At 50.2% G+C, this 25,188-nt stretch overlaps 10 protein-coding genes across 10 annotated transcripts; 5 read left to right on the top strand and 5 right to left on the bottom strand.

Annotated features, from left to right (window-relative positions):
• Window positions 1-1,284: 1,284 nt before the first annotated feature.
• On the top strand, window positions 1,285-1,794 carry N7496_002444 (uncharacterized protein; the record flags this gene model as incomplete). The annotated part of the gene is made up of 1 exon (XM_056695375.1): window positions 1,285-1,794. The coding sequence occupies one exon, from the start codon at window positions 1,285-1,287 to the stop codon at window positions 1,792-1,794; it is 510 nt and encodes a 169-aa protein (XP_056557587.1).
• Window positions 1,795-3,149: 1,355 nt separating this feature from the next.
• N7496_002443 (uncharacterized protein) lies at window positions 3,150-4,105 on the bottom strand (the record flags this gene model as incomplete). The annotated part of the gene is made up of 3 exons (XM_056695374.1): window positions 3,150-3,173; window positions 3,231-3,715; window positions 3,790-4,105. The coding sequence occupies 3 exons, from the start codon at window positions 4,103-4,105 to the stop codon at window positions 3,150-3,152; spliced, it is 825 nt and encodes a 274-aa protein (XP_056557586.1).
• Window positions 4,106-8,277: 4,172 nt separating this feature from the next.
• On the top strand, window positions 8,278-8,481 carry N7496_002442 (uncharacterized protein; the record flags this gene model as incomplete). Its single annotated transcript, XM_056695373.1, has 1 exon — window positions 8,278-8,481. The coding sequence occupies one exon, from the start codon at window positions 8,278-8,280 to the stop codon at window positions 8,479-8,481; it is 204 nt and encodes a 67-aa protein (XP_056557585.1).
• Window positions 8,482-9,188: 707 nt separating this feature from the next.
• Window positions 9,189-10,202, bottom strand: N7496_002441 (CDP-diacylglycerol-serine O-phosphatidyltransferase; the record flags this gene model as incomplete). The annotated part of the gene is made up of 5 exons (XM_056695372.1): window positions 9,189-9,557; window positions 9,625-9,806; window positions 9,937-9,974; window positions 10,039-10,096; window positions 10,154-10,202. The coding sequence occupies 5 exons, from the start codon at window positions 10,200-10,202 to the stop codon at window positions 9,189-9,191; spliced, it is 696 nt and encodes a 231-aa protein (XP_056557584.1).
• A 539-nt stretch (window positions 10,203-10,741) lies between these two features.
• N7496_002440 (H/ACA ribonucleoprotein complex subunit GAR1/NAF1) lies at window positions 10,742-11,634 on the bottom strand (the record flags this gene model as incomplete). Its single annotated transcript, XM_056695371.1, has 5 exons — window positions 10,742-11,003; window positions 11,077-11,222; window positions 11,291-11,391; window positions 11,448-11,495; window positions 11,571-11,634. The coding sequence occupies 5 exons, from the start codon at window positions 11,632-11,634 to the stop codon at window positions 10,742-10,744; spliced, it is 621 nt and encodes a 206-aa protein (XP_056557583.1).
• A 235-nt stretch (window positions 11,635-11,869) lies between these two features.
• On the top strand, window positions 11,870-14,336 carry N7496_002439 (threonine--tRNA ligase THS1; the record flags this gene model as incomplete). The annotated part of the gene is made up of 5 exons (XM_056695370.1): window positions 11,870-12,420; window positions 12,484-12,719; window positions 12,775-12,803; window positions 12,874-13,416; window positions 13,485-14,336. 5 exons carry the CDS (start codon window positions 11,870-11,872, stop codon window positions 14,334-14,336), a joined length of 2,211 nt encoding a protein of 736 aa, XP_056557582.1.
• A 3,349-nt stretch (window positions 14,337-17,685) lies between these two features.
• On the top strand, window positions 17,686-19,230 carry mpkA (mitogen-activated serine/threonine-protein kinase SLT2; the record flags this gene model as incomplete). Its single annotated transcript, XM_056695369.1, has 5 exons — window positions 17,686-17,798; window positions 17,877-18,009; window positions 18,079-18,145; window positions 18,201-18,515; window positions 18,593-19,230. 5 exons carry the CDS (start codon window positions 17,686-17,688, stop codon window positions 19,228-19,230), a joined length of 1,266 nt encoding a protein of 421 aa, XP_056557581.1.
• An 800-nt stretch (window positions 19,231-20,030) lies between these two features.
• N7496_002437 (uncharacterized protein) lies at window positions 20,031-22,288 on the bottom strand (the record flags this gene model as incomplete). Its single annotated transcript, XM_056695368.1, has 3 exons — window positions 20,031-20,521; window positions 20,583-21,992; window positions 22,126-22,288. The coding sequence occupies 3 exons, from the start codon at window positions 22,286-22,288 to the stop codon at window positions 20,031-20,033; spliced, it is 2,064 nt and encodes a 687-aa protein (XP_056557580.1).
• A 769-nt stretch (window positions 22,289-23,057) lies between these two features.
• Window positions 23,058-24,346, bottom strand: N7496_002436 (metal homeostatis BSD2 family protein; the record flags this gene model as incomplete). The annotated part of the gene is made up of 4 exons (XM_056695367.1): window positions 23,058-23,636; window positions 23,712-23,811; window positions 23,943-24,208; window positions 24,323-24,346. 4 exons carry the CDS (start codon window positions 24,344-24,346, stop codon window positions 23,058-23,060), a joined length of 969 nt encoding a protein of 322 aa, XP_056557579.1.
• Window positions 24,347-24,658: 312 nt separating this feature from the next.
• N7496_002435 (ubiquinol-cytochrome c reductase complex assembly factor 2) lies at window positions 24,659-25,147 on the top strand (the record flags this gene model as incomplete). The annotated part of the gene is made up of 2 exons (XM_056695366.1): window positions 24,659-24,673; window positions 24,764-25,147. 2 exons carry the CDS (start codon window positions 24,659-24,661, stop codon window positions 25,145-25,147), a joined length of 399 nt encoding a protein of 132 aa, XP_056557578.1.
• Between the last annotated feature and the right edge of the window lie 41 nt (window positions 25,148-25,188).

Raw genomic sequence — 25,188 nt, 5'->3', positions numbered from 1 at the left:
ACACGGTAGACTATCACGCAGTAAATGATTGTGGGAGAGAGATAACTCACGAGAATTTCCAGAAGAGAGAGCTTTCCCCATTTCCCGAATGGTAAGAAAGATTTCCAGTCCAGCATGGGATTTGTGGAGTTTCCGTGCTGGCTTATCCAGCGGTCTATAGCAAACCGTCTGGCCTTGGTAAACCCCTCCTCGATGAAGATCTTCTCATCTTCCACTAGGTCCTGGTGTGGAGGTCATCAATAATCCATAGGGTCGTTTGAAGTCGATATTGGGCGCTCATATTTGGGCGTGGAGTCAAGGCCCCTCGGATCCTGGAGTACAATTCAAAGGCGACTGAACTCCGGCAACTATTCTGGCTTGCTGTCTTGGTAGAGGTCTTTCCTTGAATGGATCCGGCATGATATGGAGGAGGGGTATGCACAACACTACCTCGATGGGTCATCTGTGAGGGTAAATAATCAGCATACCCTCTAGACCTAATGCCTCAGTGCATTCAAAATGTCTCAATCAATCGAGTAGTTCGTGCGGAGACTCGTATTCATCTCGTCCGTCTAGAGCGATTTCCAGAAATCCCCTGCAGAGGCGACGCATTCGTCGGTTTGAGACGGCATTGAAAGGGGGAAGAGGTGAGTACCGACATAGGAAGGGGTCACTGTTCCAGATTCCGATCATGGTGTATTAGAGTGAGCAAGGCGATCATTAAATGGGCTATCGGAAGATGAAGAGGTGAGCGCTGTCAAAGACAGCATCGCAATTCAAAAACTGACAGGCCGACCGACGCGATTTGTAGCAAGGGTTATGGAAAGCCGAGGTGAAGAGAAGTGGATCTGGCAGTTTGGATATCCACCTCCACGTTTAACACCTTATCCGTACCTCCCTTGTCAAGAATTCCTGACTCGTTGATTTGGGGAATACCATTATACTTATATCTCTAAGCTCCAAAAAGTATGATGTAGTCAGATACCCCCGTTATCTCCTACAAGCATCTCGCAGCCAATCGCCACCCCAGGAATGCACTGTAAGCACCCGTCAGCAATTCAACCAGCGAACAGCTTATTGGATACCTCAACCCTTGAACGACGAAGCCACCAAATCCGACTACAATGCTACACCCGTGACTCGATGATCCGTCGGGTTACCCCCGCATGTTCTTCATAAAACCAGTAGCAGTCTCCCCTCACGAGACGGGCAGAACCACGAAAAATATGCCACTTATCAGTACCTACCAGAAGCAATATCCCATCTAGCCTATCTCCAGTCCATCTACATCCACATATCCACATCATGTCCACCTTCTTCCCAACAGCCGAATACGCCGAAGACCAACCCCTAGCCCGCACCATCCTAACAACCCACGTCCTCATCCGCGGCTTCCAACTCGGCAGCGCAATCGGCCTCCTGAACAGCGGCGCCGCATACCTCATAAACCGCCGCTCCCTCACAGCACCCATCCTCCTCCGCTCAGCGGGTACCGGCGCCATCATCGGCACAGGCATAGCCGGTGTTGCCCTGGTTGCGCGGATGTGGGGTCGCGACGAGATCGAGTGGAAAGATCGCAGTTGGCGGCTACGGTATAATTCTGGTCAGGTTGCTGTTGATAATTGGGGGGAGCCTGGGGCGGTGCTTGGAGCCGTTGTTGTTGTGTCGAGTGGGTTGGCTAGGCCCGCGGCTGGAAATTTGAGGGGGGTTCTGGGGGGTGCCGGGGTTGGGTCTTTGGTTGGGATTGTTGGGTGTATGTGTTTGAAAAGTGTTTTGCCGGGAAAGGATGGGAAACATGTTGATGGAAAGTTGTGAGTTATTGGGATTTGGGGTTGGTGGCTGCTATTTTGGTATTGACATCTATCATATCTTCAAGGGATAGAAGATATGATAATGAAGATTGAGGCCCTTCTTGCCGTTAATTATGGTACTTTTTGATATCCTTGTGCCAGAAACTGTATAGCAGAAAATCAAGAATCATATTTGATAAAGACGAGACTTGGAGCTTTCCAGGTCACTTGCACCAATGAGTTTCAAACTAAGTCGAGATAGTTTGGGTACTCTATCATTAAGATCCCTCCCTGTTGAGATTAGGCTTAAGAGTGGCCTATAAATGTTTTAGAATAAGCCTTTGATGGGTATGCAGCCATCTCGAGATACCATCACTAGGTATCAGCATGCTTATTCTTCCTCAGTAGTGTATTCTCTCGATTGACAATTCCTGCTGACCATGAGCCTACCGATTGGGCTGGGCCCTAAGGCTAGCATCATGCAAAGCTCAAGACTTCAAAGCCTTTCGAGTTGTCCGTCGAGATGAACTAGGAACTGACACGCGCGTCAAGTATACGTTCGAAAGGCACGGATTCATACTAACAGCCAACACAAGTCCATCTATAATCTCATCTCGCTACAGTCAATCTACAAAGATCCATATTGACATACACATCCATTCTCGCATTAGATACAAGCTAATTCGCCCTTCTTTTACTCACAACCTCGACTCCGAAGATCCACAAGGAGCACAAACCAGCATCTCCTCCAGACCGAGCAAGATATTCGAGCAAAAATAGGGCTGCTTAAGATGAAACATGGGAACCAAAGAAAAGTTAAGGGAAATAGTTTCGTGTGATGGACAGGAGCAACCGATCGACTCATAGATAATAGGTAAGCGCGAGAGCATCGATCGAATCAAAGAGTGCCGAAATCAATTAACGCCTTTTCGGATAGAGGGTAGACTGGCAGACTTGCACAGGCCACCGAGACATGTTTCTGAATGAGCAGGAATAGTCGAATTTTTCAGTGGTGGTGTGAATCATTTGTCTTCCATACGGTGGACATGTTCTGCAGCAGGTTACGAGACAAGCGCTTTGTTCTCGCCCCGATACAGTTGCCTAGCAACGTACGTCCAGAAGGCCAGTGAAGAAGAGAAGAGAATACAAATTGACCAAAATATGGACACGAATAGGGTCGAGCCATATGCCTTTCGGATATCATAACTCCGCTAAAATAACCCGAGGAAAATATGATAGACAAGAGAACAAAAGGCTCTCACAGAGCAAGTGGTAGGAGGGATCGAGGGAGGAAAGAGACAGTCGGTGAAGGTGAGGTTTCAATAGGTCAACGAGAGAGGTAGTGGTAGAAGAACATGTGAGAAGAAACGCCAGAGTCGCTTAGCGACGGTCAGGGTTGGTGACCTAGAATAACGTTAGCAAATTCGTTGAATACGATACAGGACACTTTCAGTGACTAACCTGCAGGATTCGGCGAGAGAAATCATGGTCATCATCGATGCTACCGTTGCTCTGACGGCGCTGGGCCATGTAGTCTCCGTCGAAACGGGAGTCCGACATGGATGGTGGCTGCGAATCACGGCCGTAGCCACCGGTCGTACCACGGAAGCCACCCTCGGCGTTCTGCTTCTTCGACCGATAGAAGAAGAAGATAGCACCGGCCAGAGCGGCCACACCGACAACACCAACCACCACACCGGCCGCAATAGCCGCAGTGTTGTGGCTGCTCTTAACCTTGGATGCCTCGTCGGTGGTTTTCTGCTCGCTCGCGGCAGTGACAACGACCGTTTGGCCACCAGAATCGGTAGAGACGGAAGCGGCGCTAGCATCCGTCTTGGAAGCCGTGGCTTCGTCGGTGCTGCTACCGCTGGAAGCCGATGCTGAGGCTGCAGATACGGAACTCTCCAGGCCGGTTGTGTAAACTGAGTAGAAACCATCACCACCGCCTAAAAAGAGAGTTAGCCATCAATGATCATATTCTCCGCGCAGTCAGACTATATAATCGAAAGGGTCAACATACACATATCTTGGGGCCAACCATCACAGGCTGTGCTGCACTTTCCCTTGGCCACCTTTGCTGATGAGGGAGGCAGTTCGTCACCACAGAGGCAGTCGGAGCCTGCCGTCAAGGCGAACACGGCAGCATTATATCCAGTGCAACGGTCATAGCACCATCCAGAACTCTGGAATGTGTATGATGTCTGATTGGTAAGGCCGTCGCTGCTACTGTAGCAACCAACGAGGGTCATGGAGCGAGCAGCCAACACCTCGATGGAGTTAGCCGTGGCTGAGCCAGCGGCGAGCAGAATGCTCGAGGCTGTCAGGGCGGTTCGCATATTGAAGTGCATATTGATTCGAGAGAGAAAAGGCTGGGTTTCGAGCAGAGGTTGTATGGAAACGAGTGCAGAGAACGAAGTATCGCGTCAGACACAGTCGAAGCGTTTATGGAAATTGAAGAACCAGGAAACGACCCGCGTAACCCTTGAGATCTTCTGAAAAAAAGGAAAAAGGTGTCTATCAAAGTCGTCAAGTCGATAGTGCGAGTCGCATCAAAAACACCGCTTGTGTTTGGCGCGTAGATTTACCGGTCGGCGCGGCACCGTCAGGGTGGACCGGGTTCAGCGGGGATCTGATGGGAAGGGTATGTCGACGCCGTGTGACGAGCAAACAAAGGTAAGCGAAAGGAATAGGAAAGGATGAAGGGATCGAAAATCGAGATTTGATAGCGAGAGGATGAGTACACAAGTCCCGAGGTAAGCAGACGATGGAATCTCAAGGTCGAAGAGATTCACCCCCTAAGTCGGGCTTTGTTTATGGGATCAGGATTTTCGAAACGGGCGGAAGGTTGTATCACAGACCAGTCGGGTTGGGAACTGGTGGTGAAGTCGAAAGGTTGATGGTCTCGGCGAGTCGAGAGAAAACGAGTGTGGGTGTGAGTGAGAGGAAGGAGGAGAATCTTCAGGGACGAAGGAGGTGACAGTGCGCAGCGAAACGGGAGTTAGTATGGGGGGGCCTTTCACTCCATCGGTTTTAGTGTGTTGTCGAGAGTGGATTCAGGGACGAAGGGGTCCGGCGAGTTTGGGGCCCTGGGGTACTGTATTGTGATGTAATCCTAGGGAAACACTAGGTATCGAGTACTTGGAGTACTTGGAAATATTTGGAAATACACCATCTATTGCAGTGCTTGATAATGCAATATGAATATATTATTCTTATCTTCTTCTCTTCAGATACTGCTTAGGTACCGATGCAGGTACATCCTCAAAGTACATGATGGGTTTCGTCGTTCCTTTGTCGAGTCAAGTCAATGTAATATGTATGACCAATACCAGATTACAATACCAAACCCCCAAAATAATCAATTTGTCGGCCCCACTTTGTATCAATGGAACCATTTCCTCTCCATCCAATCATCGTCCCCAAATTACCTGACTTAATCAGGCACCCGCTCCATCGCCTTCACCTTCAATCAGCGTCAACCAGGGGCCACTCAGTCGATCCCCTTCCACTTTGGCTGCCACACGGCTGAGGATGGCGCTCTAAATGTCTGCTTGACGTTGGTGGTACTCTGCTGCTCGAATCCGACAGGGCCACGCACATTTTTCTCGCCCATGATCGTCCTTTCTCGCCACATCAACCCCTCTTCGCCCACCTTCGACGCTATTATCCGCTGACCTCGGTCAAAGACATCATACTAGAGATTCTTTGTGTACAGTAGTCTGCAATTGTATTATTAGGATAGCAGCGTACGGATCAGCCAGACAATACTTCTCATAAAACGCCATACAGTTGTGGCTGCTTCTTTGCATCCCGGGCCTTTATCGGGTACCCTTTGCGACCGAAATAACTTACATACTCGGTACAGTCCATAACCAATTACAATAGGTACAGAGTACTCGGTACTCGCCGTTGAGACAGGCGTTCAATTCTGCGTTTACTGATATCTCCGAAGAGACACCGTTCGAGTTGCCCGATCACCTGTTCTTCCGGGCGCACAAGTTGTCCTGTCAGATATATTGAGTGGGAACACCTCCATACTGTCCCCTGCGTATGCCAAGATTATGATTATTTTCAGGGTCATCGAATGCCATCTCGCTTCATGCCTATCGTCCCCTAGTACGGATTCAAAGGAAATGAAGATTGCTAGCGCATGGAGCTCATTTGCCTGCCGTGTCCGGGGGTCTGGGTACGGGTATGGATGTAACAAACACTCGCGGCGAGTCGATGCTTGGCTTGAGGGCATCCTGTCACAAGCCAAGCCATAGTATTCCGTCTACGCAAAGTTGAAGTATATGACACATTCATCAACTTCCTATCTTCCCTCCACCATCCAGTGTTCCAGTATCTGTAGTTCTCCTCTGAAAGCTCCGTACAACCCCTTTTTTTTGTCAGCATTATTACCACGGGTCTTGCGCGGCCACTCCCGGAGTGGACCAACATCTGTACCCAAATATTGAGACGTCTTCTGTATGGTACATCCGTAATATCATTACATCCATACTACAGTATTGTCGTAACGAAAATCTGGATCACCCGCACCCTGCAGCAGGCCCACTCCGGAGACAATCGACACAATCTAACGATGCTCGCGTGCGAGACGAGTCCATTCAGTTTGTATTTTGGGCAAAAAATCAACTCCAACGGTTTCAGTATCAAAGAAAATAGACAAAAAGAACCCTGAATTCGAAGGATGATCAAGTCAATACCACCAAGCAGTATCGGATACCCCGCGTATCATTATGTTTCACCTGGATCAGAATAGTCCAAGTGCACTGCCACTATCACCATTCAAAGCAAGGCTTGTTTAGGTCGAGTGGTCGATTTTTGACTACCGTTTCAGAAGATACTACCCTGGCTATGGCGGATTGTACTGAGACTGTCCAGGGTGCTAAAGGATCATATATCCTGGTGGTAGTCTTTACCTAGGTAATTGTTGCATGCACGGTGAGATATATATCTCGGTCTGAGTGGGTGCTTCTAGCAACACCAACACCTAACTAAACCCATAGGAAATTTAATGGACAGGAGAGCACAGATATGAGATGCTCCCATGCGAACCAACCATCGATCAGATTGAATCGACAACATAACCGTCACTTGCTCTGTTAGCAGCTTCTCGAGATTCCGAGATTGCCGTGTGTGGGGATGATGCGATGCCGACGACATATTTGATCCTCAATAGTAATCGAAACAAACATGTAGCCCAAACAACGAGTTATCATATTCTCCATTCAACCAAAGGCCTAAGCTGTTAGGTTAGGTAGCTATGATGTATCAAGAGCCACCCCTTCAACAGTCCATCTATCAGATATGTCGCGCGGGTGATCCCAGACCGGTATCCCGACATACATCTGAACTCAATCTTACATCCATACAATCACTACATTAACAGCACCTCGAGACCACCGATAAACATTGTACAGCATGAACAACAAGACTCTAGGCAGTCCAGGCCTATCCAAGGACACCCTCTTGACTCACCACACTGTTATTTATGGCATAGTGGCGCCCACTAGCCCGATTAAATTCCCCACCTGCCAAAAGAAATGACTTAGGCACTGCCAGTCCCTTGCGCCGTTAAATCAAAATTACAGTACCGAGAACAAAGCACAAAGGCTATCTCTGCAGGCCGAGAATAAAACAATAACCAGCATCCACAAAGTGGCGCATGGGTTAAATTTCCGCCGTGTTCATCCGACTTTTCTGGACACCGATCGGGTTCTGTGCATACGGAATTTCATCTCCCATGTATGCAGTATTCTGTACAGTATTTAAATTAGTTACGAGGCTCTAGGTCTAGACAGGTTCTGGACTTGAAAAGAAGACTCAATGTGTACTAGGACCCTGCATGTGGGATTTTTGACTCGGTCTGTCGGGGCTTCTGTCGTGGTCTAGAACTTGATGAGTTTTTTCGGGGCTTTGAGGGACCCCATCGTGGTGGATTTGAGCACACGACTTAACGGTGACCCGTGACCTGTCGTTCTAATGGTCGGGATACTCGGCTATGAATATGAGTCTCGAGGGGTTTGTTTTCTGGAAGGTGATTACCAATCTGGTTGCTGGTGGAACGGGGATGATAGTTGTGATTATGCTGTCTTGGTAGACTTGCTATGCAACATATTCACCTCGTCCATCATCAAAATCAGCACCTACTATATTTATCATTGAACAGCGTAGCGAGAGCATATAAGATCGGGGAATTCATGTCACTTGTGCAATCTTAGCGAAAGTAGTCAAGAAATAACATCGACATCACTCCTATTCGGCAAATTTCGAAGTCAACGACTGTCTCCCAATGATATCCCTATCAAAAAAACAAACTAGAACCGATGTCCCTCGGAAATATCACTATCAGAAAAAACTCAACAATCCAATGTAAAGCCAAGAAACTTTAAATATAGCATTTCTCAACAAACATCTCCCGCAGCCCCCTCTCAATCTGAAATTGACTCCCATCCACATCCCTTTCGAGGTCATAGAAACCGCATCGTCCCCGGACACATACATAATGGACACCTCTCGGAACCCTATGTCCTTCTCCATTTACTTGTCGCCGACTAGGTTTGCCGCACCAGCACACTGGATTTATAAGACTGAGGCCACGTTTGTCACAGAAGGTGAGAAATCGGTTGCATGGACAACACCGGTAATATGGTCGGTCAGCATTGCCGTTGGGATTGTCTTCACGGACTTCTTTGAGACTAGCTTCTAGGCCACAGGAGCGACATGTCGGTGTCGGTTCTGGAGAAGGTTCTCGTTTCGGAATGAATGTCATCGGGAACTGGACTATGTTGGTCTTTGTTATAGTTAATTGGTCATCTAACTTACTTTTCCTGCCTTTCTGGATAAGTGAAATATCTTATTTCATTAAACGTGTGTCTTTCAATTGAGGAGTAGTTCTGTATTACTATAAAAACCATTGGGCTGTCATGACGCTGTTCGTCAGTCATCTGGATGCGCTTGTCAGAATTGCGTGTGCGCCCTGATATGAAGTTCCCAGAATTCCGGCCGATCCGTACCAAACAACGACTTCGTTGCTTTTACATTTAGTTCGTTGACTTCAAGTATAATTCAAAAGAATATTATTCATTTCTTCGATTTCATGGACTATCTCACATTACCCCATGACGCTAAAGATTCTGGATCAACCCAGAATACCTGTTGAAGACATTGCGCCATTCTCATGCATTGTACATATAAAACAGAGTACCTCACAAGATCTTCTCGTTTATGTAGCCGAAACCCATAGGAAAGGGGAATCATCCTCAATTAAGTATATTGAGATTGTGTCCAGGCTCACTTATAGACAACAGTCTCGTATCTCTCATTCTTTATTTTCACAATCACTCATCCAACTGAAGGGGAACGGGCACGGGCAATTGCAAATTGCCCACCTAGGTTCTTTTGTCCATGCCTCGTCTAAGGCTTAGGAATATGTATCGTCTTGCTGACCATCAAACATCCGTGCAAGACAAACAAGAGAACAACGGGGTGGAACTCGAGGATAGTACCCTCGCCAATAAGGCCGAGGGGAATGTTCTCATGAGTCCAGCCCTGGGAAACCCAGTAGGCCATCAGGGAGGCAATAGACAGAGTCGTGGGGATAGGAGTGCCCTCGAAATATTTCGACTTTCCAGTCTTGTCCTTGGGAAGAACAGCCACAGTAACGTTGAAGCGAGCCAGGCGGGTCAGGCCGCAGAGGACGAAGAAGGCCAGGAAGAAGTGGTCAAGCGAGGTGCGGATACCAATGGCGAACGCGGCGGCGGCGGGAGAGAGGCCGAAGGAGATCTGCGCATGCGCATCAAAGGATCAGTATATAGTTCACACCCTGTACCCCGTCACGAAGGGTTCATACCAGATCCGCAAGCGAGTCAAGCTCCTGTCCCATCAGCGAGGACTTCTTGCGCCAACGAGCGATCTTGCCGTCCATGAAGTCGAAGAACAGACCGAATGGCATGAATGCGAGGGCGGCCCACAGAGCACTGTAATCGGAGGGGTCGCCGAGACAGTAGCGCATGGAGGAGAAGACGGACATGACTATTTCCCTAAGGTTAGTAGTAGAACGAGCCATTGGGACATATCGACTTGCCTCCACAGAAACCTGTTACGAGTCATATTAGCCATTGAAATCGCCCAGAAAGTTGATTCGGCGGGGCAATAGTCTTACCGTTGAGTTCGGTCACCAGATCGGCAAGATGAAGAGCCCTGCGACAATATTAGAACGTGCCCTTACGGTTAGGCAGCAGCAAAGAATATCCCAGATACTGACTTCACCAAGCTAAAGTGGCCGTGTTCAGAGGAAAGAAGCATCTTCTGCTTTTCTTGGCCTGGTAGAGACCCGGTTAGCACGCGCACGAGGGGTCCAGGGCTGATCGCAAACTAACCTCCGTCGCCGGCGGACGAGACACCGCTGTTGGAACTGCTCGGCGCCATGGTGGACTTTCTGCGAGACATGCTCAGATGGAGAGCGACTTAGAAAGGGTATGAATGCTGAAATATGGATATGGCTGTCGTCGAAGGTGGAAAAGGGGGGTTGCGGGACTCAGAATGGCAGTCAATAATCCTGCTTCGAAAGAGTGTTGACAAGACGCACAGTGACAGTCGCAGAGCGGTCAACGTCATTTTCGAGGGCACCTTGGCAGTACTGTGACCGGGCGGTGCACCCCGGGGCTGCGCCACATTTCACTAGCCACATGGAAAAAAGTTACAAAGCTCTAGCGGACGGACTTGACTGGGCTCAGCTATACTACTGTTCAATGGGAGCTTGTTATCATGGGACAGGAAACTTGAATAACAAGTGTAACAGCAGAAATCAGATGTTTTTGTGTGACTGGATATATTCTACAGTCCCTGCAGCCAGGAAAGCAGTAATTGTGTCAGGATGCACAAGAAGAAAGGAAATATTCCTGCAGAAAGCTCCCGAATCCCCCAAACGCCGTAAGAAGACAAGTTATTCGGCTAGAAAAGGTCATTTAACCACGACCACGGAAGCCACCGCGGGAGCCGCCGCGACTACCACCACGAGAGAAGCCACCGCCGCGACCACCGAAGCTGCCACCGCCGCCACGAGAGAAGCCACCACCGCGGCCACCGAATCCACCACGACCGCGAGGAGCACCACCGCGAGCACCGAATCCACCACGGCCACGGGGAGCACCGCCGCGACCACCGCGGGCACCACCAGCACGCTTGGGCTTAGCAGCACCTGGTGGGGGCTTGGGCTTGGGAAGGAACCTAGATGGGGAAGATGAGTCAATTTCGATGCGCAAGACAATAGAATATACGAAAGAATGTCTTGAAAACGTACTTCTCAAGAGGGAGCAGCTTGTCGCCGCCGATGAAGACCTTGTCACCGGGCTTGAACGAGGAAGCGACAATGCCCTCCTGGGGCTTGATGGTGAAGTACACCTGGTTGATGGGGCCGAGAACCTCGTCGACCTTGCCAATGGGAGTCTATCACAATGAAATTAGATCCATGGCCAGCAAATAGTGTTTGATAGTGATTATCCGGGGCGGTGTACCTTGTTCTCGAGGTAGATCGGGGCGTTGAAGTAGGGGATCTTGGGGTTGATCGACTCGCAAACCATCTCACCCTCGCAAGCGTGCATGACAGTTCCCATCTCTATGATTGATTATCAGTATCGCATTCCACAATTCGTCAATTTGAGCAATACATACCGAGAACCTGCGCGGGGGGGCCGAAGGACTGCTGGAAACCTCCGCGGCCTGCAACCCAAAAAAAATTTCGTTAGCTCCTCCGAACAATCATGACCTCGCAGCACCGGAAATAATTTCGCATACCACCACGGTTACCAAAGCCGCCCCGGTTCGCACCGGTAGCGGATCCACGCCCACGGAAAGACATGTTGAAGATTGTTGTCGTTGGGGGTTCTTGGGCGAAGAAGTTTTCGAGTGGTGGAAACTTCATACGGTAAAGCGTCGCTAGCCAGGGCAGTTTGAAGTCACATGACTCACCGCCCGTCCCTCACCAACGAGTCATTTTCCCCTCCATGCAAAACAAATGAGTCAGGTCAGACACCTCCCTTCCCTTCAGTCTCTCGACGGACAATTTCTCTGCAAATACCCAGAGAGATTCTACAATGGCTTCTGAAGCCCCCAAGGAGTTGCCTGTGCGCCCTGCCGCCCAGGCCGAGGACAACGCTCAAAACGCTGCCGCCCCGCCAAAAGATGCCAAAAAACAAGCCCCCGCCGCCGACGTTCTCCCTAACTGGCTTGTGGAGAGAAATAACCTATTCGAGGAACTTTGGCAACAACATCTGGAGGAGGCCAAGTCACGCCCGCGCTCCGAGATCAAAGTTACCCTCGATATCGGTGACGGCAACCCCTACTCTGTCCCCGCAAAGGCCAACGAGACCACCCCCGGCTCTTTCCTGCGTGACGTACCCAAGGATGTGAGCGCCGACGTTGTTGTTGCAAAGGTCAATGGGGAGCTGTGGGACCTGAACCGTCCTTTGGAGGGTGACTGCAATGTGGTGCTAGTCAAATTCTCTGAGGAGGAGGGCCGTGCTGTATTTTGGCATTCGTCAGCTCACGCTCTCGGCGAAGCCTGTGAGTGTGAATTCGGCTCTCTCCTAACACACGGGCCGCCTACGGCAACAAACTTTTTCTACGATCAATTTCTGCCGGCAGAGTAAGTGCACGGTGATTCTGCTATGTGCGAGAACCCTGTCTTGGTACTAATAATGGCCAATAGACGTGTCGTGCACCAATCCGACTGGCCTGCACTTGAGAACAGAGCTTCACGCATTTTTAAGGAGAAGCAAAGCTTTGACCGATTGGAAGTCACAAAGGAGAACCTCAAGAAGATGTTTGCGTACAACAAGTACAAGCTGCACTATATTGATAAGCTTGTGACTGGGGAGAAGAGTACCGTTTACCGCTGTGGTACTCTGGTCGATCTGTGCCTTGGGCCTCACATTCAGAACACCGGTAGGTCCTAGGAAATCCCATAACCAAGCAGGACAGCCCATTGACATCAATATAGGCAAGATTAAGACTTTCAAAATCCTGCAGGTAAGTGTCTTATCCGCCATTTTTCCAATTTACCGAAAGAGTCAAATAATTGACCCTTCTTCTCCACAAGAACTCCTCCGCATACTTCCTCGGTGACCAGAACAATGATTCTCTTCAGCGTATTCGTGGTGTCGCTTTCCCCGATAAGAACTCCATGAAGGAGCACTTGAAGTTCCTCGAGGAGGCTGAGAAGCGCAACCACCTAAGAATCGGCAAGGCACAAGAGCTGTTCTTCTTCGACGAGGTTTCCCCTGGATGTCCTTTCCTGCTACCCCGCGGTACCTTGATTTTCAATGCCCTTCAGAAGCTGCTACGATCCGAGTACCGCAAGCGCGGCTACCAGGAGGTCCAGACCCCGAACATGTATGATGTTAGCATCTGGAAGCAATCCGGTCACTGGCAGCACTATGCAGCTGATATGTTCAAATTGGACGTCGAGAAGCGCGAGTGGGCCCTGAAGCCCATGAACTGCCCCGGTCACTTTGTCCTGTTTGGCCACCGTGATCGTAGCTACCGCGATTTGCCTATGAGAATAGCGGATTTTGGGGTTCTTCATAGAAACGAAGCATCTGGTGCTCTGAGCGGGCTGACTCGTGTGAGAAAGTTCCAGCAGGTAAGCCCCTTCAATATTAAGCACCTCCGCGAGAAGTGTCGCTGAGTACTGATAATGGATTGAATTAGGATGACACCCATATCTTCTGCACGAATGATCAAATTGAGTCTGAAGTCGAGGGTCTGTTCGACTTCTTGCAGTCCATCTATGGTTTGTTTGGCTTTACCTTCAAGTTGAAGCTGTCTACTCGCCCTGATAAGTATATGGGTGAGTTGGAGACTTGGAACCGCGCCGAGGAGCAGCTCAAGAAAGCCATGACCAAATTCAAGGGCGACGACTGGGTCATCGATGAGGGTGATGGAGCCTTCTACGGCCCAAAGATTGACATCACCATTGCGGACGCCCTCAAGCGTGAGTTCCAGTGTGCCACCATTCAGCTGGATTACCAGGCTCCCATCAACTTCAAGCTTGAGTACGTGGATAAGGAGAAGCCCAAGGATGAGGGTAGCGAGAAGACGGAGGGTGAGGCCTCCAACCAACCCGCAGCTGGTCGGACCCGCCCCGTGGTTATCCACCGTGCCATCATTGGTAGCTTCGAGCGCTTCCTTGGCATTCTGACGGAGCACTTTGGTGGAAAATGGCCTTTCTGGCTCAGCCCTCGCCAGATTATGATAATTCCGGTCATGCCCGCCCTGAATGCCTATTGCGAGGAGCTGCAGGAGATTCTCCGTGGGGACAAGTTCAATGTGGAGATTGATATCTCTGGTAACACTCTCCAGAAGAAGATCCGTACCGCCCAACTGGCTCAGATCAATTTCATCTTCGTGGTCGGACAGCAGGAGATGGAGTCTCGCTCGGTCAACATCCGCAACCGTGACGACCCGGCTACCCAGAAGCTGGGTGTGATGGTGCCCCTTGACGAGGTTCGGGCGAAGCTGACTGCGCTGCGTAAGGAACGTCGCTTGGAGAACAAGCTGTAGGGGAGATATGTGTGATTGACTTATGAAAAATGAAAATGAAAGACATGCAGGTATTCTACTGATCCAATTGCATTTATTCTGTACATGATTATTGTAGAATCTTCTCAGGTGGCGATTAGGGTTCATCCTCGAAACAAAAGATACTTAATGGAAGGCAAATATCCTCGGTAGCTTGATGCGTGAACTCAAAGGAAAAGGAAGACCTGTTTAAGACGAAGCTTAGTTTAATGAACAAGTTTCCGGCCACAAGGTTCTATAGCTTGCTTTGTGGCCTCAGCCATCTTATCTATATGATTAGCGCAAGCGAGATCGTTGTAATCCCTGTATCTTATTTTCGCTATAATATGGATGCACTAGACTATGAAAAAGAGGGCTGCAACGATACCAGAGGGCCTTTAGGCTACGATCAATATAGTGGAATTTTATAGGCTTGACACCCAGCCCAAACCTTAAAACCATCTCACTAGTCATGCTTCGGAAGACGAACCGAGAGATGTCTCCTGAGCTATTTGGAAAGACAATTAGAAAGACAATTAGAAAGACAATTAGAAAGACAATTAGAAAGACAATTAGAAAGACAATTAGAAAGACAATTAGAAAGACAATTAGAAAGACAATTAGAAAGACAATTAGAAAGACAATTAGAAAGACAATTAGAAAGACAATTAGAAAGACAATTAGAAAGACAATTAGAAAGACAGTTAGAAAGACAGTTAGAAATAGATAATGTCGAAGAGTATCTGGCTACGCCTTTTATTCGCTCTCTTGTTTCCAAAAATCGAACCTTTGGAACACCCTTATTGGCACTTAAACATAGATTACGCTCGATAGAGCTCCTCTGGAGTAACTTTTTTAAAAAAAATAAGAAGGCTGTCTAAGAACACTAGATTCAGAATCCGTAGTCTGCGTATATATCGGAAACTGCCATATGACCATGATGATTTGGCCTATTATTGTATGATTGTTTGCCCAGGAAAATGCCTAGAAAAAGGAAGTTTTAAAGGAGGGGTAGGAATCTTCCAGTCAGTCTTCTCCTCAACTTCTCTCACTCCCTCTCCACTACTTTCCCTGGCCAGCTTTCCCCTACAATTTCCCCCACCATTTTTCATCATGATGGCACCCGAGTGGCTCCCATGCCCTTAGAAGACGAAGCTCTCTTCTCGAAGGAGCTCGATACTGTTTCAACTGCGGTGGCAGCCAGTTGGCTGAAGACAAATCTTCTAGAAAACAAGAAACCTCTGACGAGGTAAGATATGCCAAATTTTGCTACCCCACGCTCCATTGCTAACCCCATGATTCAGTAGTCTTCGCTGAAACCCTAGGCCTACCAGAGTGACCGACGCTCTATCAATAAGTAGCGGGTGACAGCGCAAAGCCTCCGGAAAATAGGCCTCAAGTGCCCAGGGCCATGAAGGATGGTTGGTGGACTCGTCCTCGGGTTAGAGGTTCGCCCAAACGGTGCGACAATCTCGCTGGAAAACGAGTTTCTTTGGCACAACTTCTTGGACGCAGATGCCAGTCAGGGATGGTGCGCTACTAAAAATTGCCTCAAGTCAGTGTGGGAAGGCTAAATTCTGCCGAGTGCGTTTCCTCGGGTGGAAAGGTTGTTGGCGAAGAAGTCCAAATTGATGCCGACTATCCACGGTACCCCGGATTCGAAGAGCGTCGTGGCAAAGCTTAATGAATACACATCACACCAAAAACAACGTTCGTATCATGGGGCAGTTGGCATTTCGACGTCTCACTCGTCAGAGAATGGCTCGATGCAGAGGGGCATCACGACGTGCTTCCCAGTAACGAACGCGTCTTTTTGCTCTTGAAGGAGTTCCGAGTCAACTTGGACCGGATACTCGGCAACGATTGCTTTCACGGCCGTAGCTTCCCGCTCAAATTGCCTTTCCTGTTCCCTCTCTTGTTCAGAGACGACCCTCTGACCGGGCGTAATCACAATGCTATTGTGGAAGCCCTACAGCTGTCCCAGATACCAAATCTGTACTTCGATTTGGTGTGCAACCCCCCGGAGAGCGAGTCATTTGGAAGGGCTCAGAAGCTGTGGACCCGTGGTCCTCGCACAAGAGGCAGTTGTTGCTGGACTCCTTCTACGATCCTTCGAGGTCGGTTAAGAAGCAGAAGCCATCCTGAGCTAGAAATGAGCTCATTCTCAAGCCTCAGGTTGTGAACAATCATGAGAATGTGAAATGGTGAATGAGTTCTTCTTTGCGTCAAGGAGGGGGCATGAATTTGTATGATGAGCAGAATGCGAAGGTTGTTTGGGCGCCTACGAAGGTTTTACATACAAAGTGGAATCCTCCCGAGGTCATCTTCTGATTTCTACCATTTCTGTAGTCTTTCTTGGCTGACATCCATTCCGATTCTACAACAGAAGAGAACAGAAGTGGCTGTACTATGCCTGCCCTGGGCTCGTCAAAAAAAAAGATTCATGACTCGATCTCAAATTGTACGGTTATCAGGTAGGTAACTGTCGTCGATACTTCGACAACTCCAAGTTAGGGCTGGATTGACGCTTACCTAAGGAGACTGGCACCAGGGCTGGATGGAAGTCTGAATTTAGGACCAGAGAGAACAACGCGAGCTGAAAGATCTTTTTCAAGGCTCTAGGATTATCTCTCCGACTATCTCATGGGCTATGATGAACAAAGTCCTTTCGAAATCTTGTCGAGGAACATTACAAAGAGTAGAGCAGGAGTTATCCTTTTTCTTTCTTTCTCTAGGCTACGAAGAAACAAATTGCTAGCCAGGTTTACTGCCAGTGCTATAGGCAAGGTAGACCAAAAAATGGTTTAGTAGTAAATACCGTTCTCATAGTTTCCTTAGCAAAATCCTTTGATCTGTCCAGTAGATCATAAACGATAGGGCTGGATCGGCGGATTTTCGAGTGATCCGCAGCGCCAAACAAGGGACAAGGCGCTCCACCACCACCAACAAAGGGCTGCTCGTTTCAGAGTCTTTGACTGCACCCTCGAAACCCTTGGTCTTATTTTCAGCTCTTGAACTTTCTTTCAGCTGAAACTCAAGCCGAGTCTATTTCATAGACCCGAAGAATCTACAGTTCAGCTTCTTATAAGAATCCCCCTTGGTGGCCCAATAATCCACCAGAAACCACCAAACCCGCTCCGATCACCCGCGGGGACTGCGGGGCTCAGCTTTCTTCTCATCACACCTCAAGGCCAACTTCCCCTTTTCCTCTGGTCACCGTTTCTCCGGGCGCGTTCGTTTTTTCATTCTTGTTCATTTCTCGCTTTCGCTAGAATTTTGACCATCGCCTCTTTTTTCTTCTCTCTCTCCTTTTCTCTTTCCTCCTCTCCGCTTCTCAAACCCCCCGCCCGCCATGGCTGATCTACAGGGCCGCAAGGTCTTCAAGGTCTTCAACCAGGACTTCATCGTGAACGAGCAATACAATGTCACCAAGGAGCTAGGTCAGGGTGCCTACGGTATCGTCTGGTAGGTCGGCCACTTCCGAGTCGTGGTGGGAATGCTAGCTCGGGGTCGTGTGATGAAACTGACGTCCACCTCGTGCAGTGCCGCAACAAACACTCAGACTGGCGAAGGCGTTGCCATCAAGAAAGTCACCAACGTATTCAGCAAAAAGATTCTCGCCAAGCGAGCCCTGCGCGAGATCAAGCTCCTCCAGCACTTCCGTGGCCATCGCAATGTACGTGCCTCCCCCTCGCGCTCATAACAAAACCCCGCCTCCTTCTCCCGCTGACTTGGAGTCTGCTAGATTACCTGCCTATACGATATGGACATTCCCCGCCCGGACCAATTTAACGAGACATATCTCTACGAGGGTACGGAAATATCATGCTATCTATGGAAAGAAGTTCCCGTCTGACAACGTCGCAGAATTGATGGAGTGTGACTTGGCGGCTATCATCCGTTCCGGCCAGCCCTTGACCGATGCGCACTTCCAATCCTTCATTTATCAGATCCTTTGTGGTCTTAAGTATATCCACTCTGCGAACGTTCTGCACCGTGATCTCAAGCCCGGTAACCTGCTTGTCAATGCGGACTGCGAGCTGAAGATTTGTGACTTTGGTCTGGCTCGTGGTTTCTCGATTGACCCGGAGGAGAATGCTGGTTATATGACCGAGTATGTCGCGACAAGATGGTATCGTGCACCGGAGATTATGTTGAGCTTCCAAAGCTACACCAAAGCTAGTATGTCCCTCTCTTATAACCCACTCGGCCTCTTCCCTATTGTCCGCAAGGAAACAAAACACTAACAACTGCCATAGTTGATGTCTGGTCCGTGGGCTGTATCCTTGCTGAGCTCCTCGGCGGACGTCCCTTCTTCAAGGGTCGCGACTACGTTGATCAGCTGAACCAGATCCTGCACTACCTGGGTACCCCCAACGAGGAGACCCTGGCACGTATCGGATCCCCCCGCGCCCAAGAATACGTGCGCAACCTCCCCTTCATGCCCAAGATCCCCTTCCAGCGACTATTCCCCAACGCCAACCCGGACGCACTGGACCTGCTGGACCGCATGCTGGCCTTTGACCCATCCTCGCGTATCTCCGTCGAGGAGGCCCTCGAGCACCCATACCTGCACATCTGGCACGATGCCTCGGACGAGCCTACTTGCCCCACCACCTTCGACTTCCACTTCGAAGTCGTCGACGACGTCCCCGAGATGCGCAAGATGATCCTCGACGAGGTCATCCGTTTCCGCGCCACCGTCCGCCAACAGTCCCAGGCCCACGCGGCCCAGCAGCAGCAGATGGCCCAGCAGACTAACGTCCCCATCCCCGAGAACCAGCAGGGTGGCTGGAAGACCGAGGAGCCTAAGCCTCAGGAGGCGGCCGCTGGCGGCGGGCACATGAATGATTTGGAGGCCTCGCTGCAGCGCGGCATGGACTCTGTGCACCATTGATCTTGATCTTGATCTTGTCTTTGTTGTTTTCTTTCTCATTGGCATTGAACATGGATTTTGAGAAAAAATTAACCTCTTTTTTTTGGCCTTTATTCTACTTACATCTCCCCTTTCATGCGTGCAATGTGATTTCCTCTTTTCTTGTTTTGGTTCTGGCTCGGCTGGTTCTGCCAATAATCAAGTTGCGTTGGTTTCCCCCTTTCTGCATGTTGACATAATGAATTAGCAAAGAGATACCTTCCGAGAGAAAGACCGGACGAACTGCATGATTTATTTTTCTTTCTTCTGCTAGTCTCCTCTTTGTCCCACTTACTCCTTTGTTTGAGTTTCTTTGTTTCGTGACTGCCCATACATGGTATCACTTTGGTGACTGTTCTCGAGTCGAGTATACTGTCTGCTTGGATTAGTATGCATAGATAGGTTATTGTAGTCAGATCTGTGTGTTTAAGGGTGGAGAATTGATTCCATTGAATTGAAGGGTTTGAAGTTACTTTCTACCTATGGTAAGCTAGGTGAAGACTACGCCTTAATTTGTTTCTTGGGATATTTACTAATAAGGATGGTGGCTGTCTGGAGGATGAACTGGGTATTCCAGTGTACTTATTTCGAGAAGATCTAGATTGCTAAATCCAGCGCTTCCTCGACATGGGAAATGAAAGTATATTTGAGGAACCAACAAGAAGATAGAATTCCGCTTATGTGACCAGCTAAATGAGCATGCAAAAGTGAAATATCCAAAAGAAAAGAAACACCAAGCTATGTAAATCACCAAAATCAAATCACAATGCCCAAAGACACGATCAATGATAATACCCCCTCCACCAAACAGCCATACAAGCCGCAACCACCAAATCCAACATCTTAATCCCCTCATCCTCAATAACCAATTTCCCCAATTTAGCACTCTTCCCCCTCATCCCACCACCAGCCAACTCCCTCGCAAGCGAAAAGTCCAATCGATCCTCATCCGAGTCCGGGCCCCCACTGCTCGCGCTCGTACTACGGCGATGAGACGGAGGGGCAGGGTACTGATGGCGGAATTCACCGCGGGAGAAGCGTGGGGATCGGAGGGAGGTGCGTCGGATGAGGTTTGTTGGACTGAAGGGGGTGCGTGGGGTGGTGGTGCTGGCGTTGGGGGTGTCCGGTGTGTAGGGGGGAGTTGGGGCCGGAGTGGGCGCGGGGTCGGGCGAAATTGTTTGGGTTGAGGAATTGGGAGAGGGAGGGTCGTTTGGTGGTTGAGTCTGGGTTTGATGGGTCGGGGATATGAAGGCGTGGTGAGGTTGGGGCTGCGCTTGGGTTGGATGTTTGGGATTGAGTGTGAGGCTGTTGGTGATGGTGGTGGTGGTGTTGACGATGTGAGGCATGCGAGGCGTGGAAGTGTAGATTTGCGGCTTGGAAAGGCGTGTTGAAGCGGATTTCGGCGACGGTCACGGCCGGGTTGGCGTCGCTATCACCGGTTGGTGCATGTCCTGGAGTAGATATCATATGCTTGCATTTGAGACTGCGGCCGTTGACGCTGGAGGAGAAGGTGCAGGTGCCGTTCCACGGAGAGTTGAAGACGTAGTAGCCGCTCTTCAGCTTGGAGCCCTCCGGGACATGTCCATTACCAGAGTCGACAGCGCTGCGCACATTCCCATGGGGATCCTCGAATTGCCTTGATACACATAGTTGACGGTGGAATTTGCGCGGACCCGATGGCTGGGGTTGTGGTTGTGTTTGCGGCTGGGTTTCAGTGGGCTTCTCAAGTCCCAACGAAGCTGCCAAAGACGGCCCTGCTGATTTTAGCATTCCCGGAGGAAGATTGGCCGCCAGACTCGCTAGGGAAAGTGGTTCATTAGACCCGGCAAATCGATTATATCCAGGAGTCGAGATCTCGATATCAACAGCATTACGGTCCATCCGGGGCGTAGATATCGTCGCGACATTCCATTGCGTACCCGACGCAGGATCACGTCGAATAAGAGTGATACGAAATCCGGCATTGCCACGAGAAGGTTGATGTTGTTTGGCCTGGCGAGAGGGAGATTGCCCAGGACTTCGATTCGGCGAGCGAGAGCCATCATGCAACGGGCGAGGCGGTAATTGCGGTCTATTAGCGTCTAGACTATGCCGACCAGCGGATATAGTCTCGTATTTTTCTTTCCAGACCTCCTTCCCTCGGGCTTGGACATTATCCATGAACGCACTCCAGCGATTGGTCTTTCGGGGTTGATCATCGCCGCTGGAGGGATCTTGAATAAGCGGCTCCTCGTTCGGGGGCAGTGGAGGCAGAGGCCGCCGCGAAGCCGCATTGCCAATTGAATCCACCGAGCCCTGTCTCGGTTTGTCATTTATCTCTGGCTGCGCATTTGCAACCAGCGTGCCAGCAAAAGACACATTCTCCGCCGAGACCTGTGCCCCAGGCACCGGCCGGCGGGGTACTGGTACTCGTGGAGGGGCAACATTTTCAAGGCCAGGCGTGAGCGCAGGTATAGCCGCAGGCGTAGAGAGATTCTCCTGGCTACGAGACTCTCGCTCTCCACCGACAGGTTTCCGACGGACGTTATTCAGACGGGCGAACTCTCGGTGAGCGGGATCGTCTATACCGGCAGCCTCCAGTTCCTCCTTGCGGCGGTGTAGCTGTTTCTCGCGCTCCTGCTCAACTTCCTGAAGCAGCGCATCGTCCTCGGGTGTCGCGACATGGAGATAGTATAGAGATGCATTAATAGCTTCAGCGGAAACGCTGGATTTCGTGGGTGGCTTGACGGGAGAAAGGAATATGTCTGTCATGCGCGCATTGCATCCCGCAGTTAGCTACGTCTTATCTTGGAAGCATGAACCCGATAAGAGCAGCATGAGATGGGAATTGCGGGGAGGAGAGTGGAAAAGGACGTAAATGAAGCGGTAACAACGCACCTTGACTGCCGGGGACTCTCACAATGTAGAGTTGCAGGGGATCGTGCTTCTCATGGGTGGGATTGCGTGGATAAGCGGGGGGATTCGAGGCGATTGCAGTGATGGACGAGAGCGAGCGAGCCTCGACGGGTCCTTGTTGGGTAGTCGCAGGGATAGCTGACATGACGGGCGCGGCCGGGATATGCCGGCCCCGGGATTATTAGAAAGGGTCAATCTTCAATGGTTGAAGAATCGAGAATATAAAAGTCAACGGATTCCTTGCGGAGTTTCGGAGCGGAAGAGTGTAAAGTGTAAACAACGGCGGGTCCCTTCGGCAGTGGGCCACACAGGGTTCAGGTTGGTATTTCAGTCTTTCTCCTAGTGAAAGGAATATAAACTTTTGGATGACGAGGATTGAATACGTCGGCACTGAATGAGTTGGCCTGCAATTAAACCTAATCGACGCAAGGGAAGTACTAAAGACCAAGAAGAAGGCTGCCTGATCCGCACCTTGTGTGGCGCAGTTCATCTTGGGCTTGGGGTTGGCTTGTCGTGGGCTTGCGCAGGCACCGATGAAAAGCAGAAAAAAGGAGTATCTAATTATGTCAAAGATCTACAACTCACTACTTCGTCCAGATTACAATAGGAGGGCTCGTGGCAAGTGGAAAAAAAAAGAAAATCTTGGTTGTGGCGTATTCAACAGTTGGTATCTCCAATATAGCTACAAGGCTATGGAATATGAGCATGGAGGTGTAGAGAATGCAAAAAGAAGGGAAGGCCAGCAAAAAAAGGAGAGATAAGAGGGCAGGGAATAATCTCCGCAAGATGGGGTGTCCAAAAGAGTATAAAGAAAAGTGACTAAAAAGAGACAAGAGATAAAAACTCCAATGAAGAACCCTCCAGGAAAACGCCGCGATGGAAGACCCTTTCCAATATCCAATTCCCATGTAACATTAAACAACAGTCTCAGACCGTTCTCCCTCCGCAATGACCGGTACACCCAATCCTCGATCGGGACTCTGCAAGACGAGTTGCTCGTGACGCCGTGCGCGGAGGAAGTCGCTGACTGCGCGAATCAAAATGAACCATCCGACAATCATAAGAACGTATGATATCCACTCGCTCGTAGTGATGCCCGACAGGGCGTTACCGCCGTCGCCGCCGGAACCCTCGCCGACAGAGTTTGGATCAAAGCTGTGACTGTTGGGATCTGGAGGCGGGACATATTGATCACTGCCAGTATCACCGCCCGAGGAATCGCTGCCGCCTTTCATGTAGAAACCGTATTGAACAAGGGTAAGGCCGAGACCCGCTCGACTGCCGTTCTTTGCGGCGTGGGTGGTGTGCAGGAGATACGTCAACAAGAAACCAACGAGTTGGAACGACATGGAGATCATGGCGTTCCACACAAAGGAGAACACGGATCCGACGGGCAGTCCATCGACATACACTTCGTCGGACGAGATGCCGGGCGCCACGATCGTGGTCTCCCAATATGGGGGTGTCGCATCGGCAGCGGCTTCTTCGTAAGACTATAAGAAGCAATTATATTAGCCCAAACTGTCACAGATCACAGCCTCACAGCCATATATCGGGTATCAACTTACAGGAGGCAGATCCTCGTTCTTCTCGCCTCGTTCTGGCTTGGCGGCCAAATTGGCAAACACTCCATCATTCGATGGGGCAACCGATCGACTTCCCCGGATGCTGGGGTCGTGAATGTGGGCAGTATAGTTGGTCGGCGTGGGAGTGGTGAAGCACGAGGCTCCTCTTGTCTATCATTCCTGGCATCCGACGAGGAGGCTGACGACGCCACTTGACCGTAGCTGGCAGGTGACCCGGTATCCGGATTAGCACGCATCAACCGCTGCCTATCGTCGGGCTCCTCGTCGTCGTCAGATCCATCTTCATCCCCAAAGGCATCGGCCAGGGTCTGATCATCATCATTGTGAAGTGGGTCGCCATGTAGTAGCCGCCGTGAGGACGGTGAGGACGACCGCGAGCCGGAACGGAACGAGGGCGGTGGAGACGTTGGAGTGAGATTAGATCGAGTAGGATTCAACGGGTAGGAATGTGAGTCGTCTTCTTCATCGTGGGCATTCACCTAAAAGAAAAGGGTGGTCAGTTCTGGTGGGAGTCATATCCGGGGGAAGCAGGCGATGGCGTTCCGGCCGGGGCGATGGGATCAGCGGGAGGGGGGAGATTGGGGATGACGAACCCGTTGATAGCGCTGCGAGCTCATGACGAGCTGAGCGGGAGGAGTGGGCGAGAGAGCAGTATAGAGGGGAAAGACTGAGAATGTGAAATGATAAAAGAGAAAACGGAGCAGGAAGCAGAGAAAGACGAGTAGCAGAGAGGCGTGAGGTGATATGGAAACGCCGGGAATCCAAAGGTTCCAGGGCCGGGCAGGAGAAGTCGAAGGGTTGCCTCAGGCAGGGGCGGCGAAACTCGCTGACCAACCGGGTCTTGGCATTGGATCTGATCGCCGGATTTCGAGATTCGAGATGCTTCATGTTATGAACCTATTAATCACTTAATCATTCGACAACCCACCATGGCCAAGCCACAGGTATGTATACTATGCTTCGAATTCCAATGCGACAATTACAATCATATCGCCCCAAACATGAAAAACCCCTATCTCACAATACTACTGCAGACCCTCAACCCGCGCTCCCTTCAAAGTCGCCTCACCCACATCCTCCAACACTGGCCCTCAGACGCCGTCCGTCCAGCCTCAGTTTCAGTCCAAACCTACCTCCAGAACCAATTAGGCCAAAACCAGAGCACACACACCTCAAAGTCTTCATCCACACCAGCCCCCAAAGCCATCCCTAAGATCTCCGAGTCCTCCGTGAACGCGCTCTCCGCACTCCTGGAAAACCGTTTCGCCAACAAATACCCCCTGTCGCAGAAGATTCGCTACCCGGCCAGTGACCCGGAGCACTATGATAATCTGATTCGGGAGTTTGCGGAGGCGCCGAATCGAGATTGGTTTGGGCGGTTGCGCAAGAGATTGGGTGGAATTTTGCGGTTGCAGTGATTGCATTGCGATTGCTTGATGTTCGTGTTTTATTTGTATAA

The sequence above is a fragment of the Penicillium cataractarum genome (assembly GCF_028827025.1).
Source record: "Penicillium cataractarum strain IBT 29864 chromosome Unknown utg000002l, whole genome shotgun sequence".
NCBI classification, from domain to species: domain Eukaryota; kingdom Fungi; phylum Ascomycota; class Eurotiomycetes; order Eurotiales; family Aspergillaceae; genus Penicillium; species Penicillium cataractarum.
The sequence above is the reverse complement of the archived record's forward strand: the minus strand, read 5'-3'. Positions and strand labels throughout refer to the sequence as shown.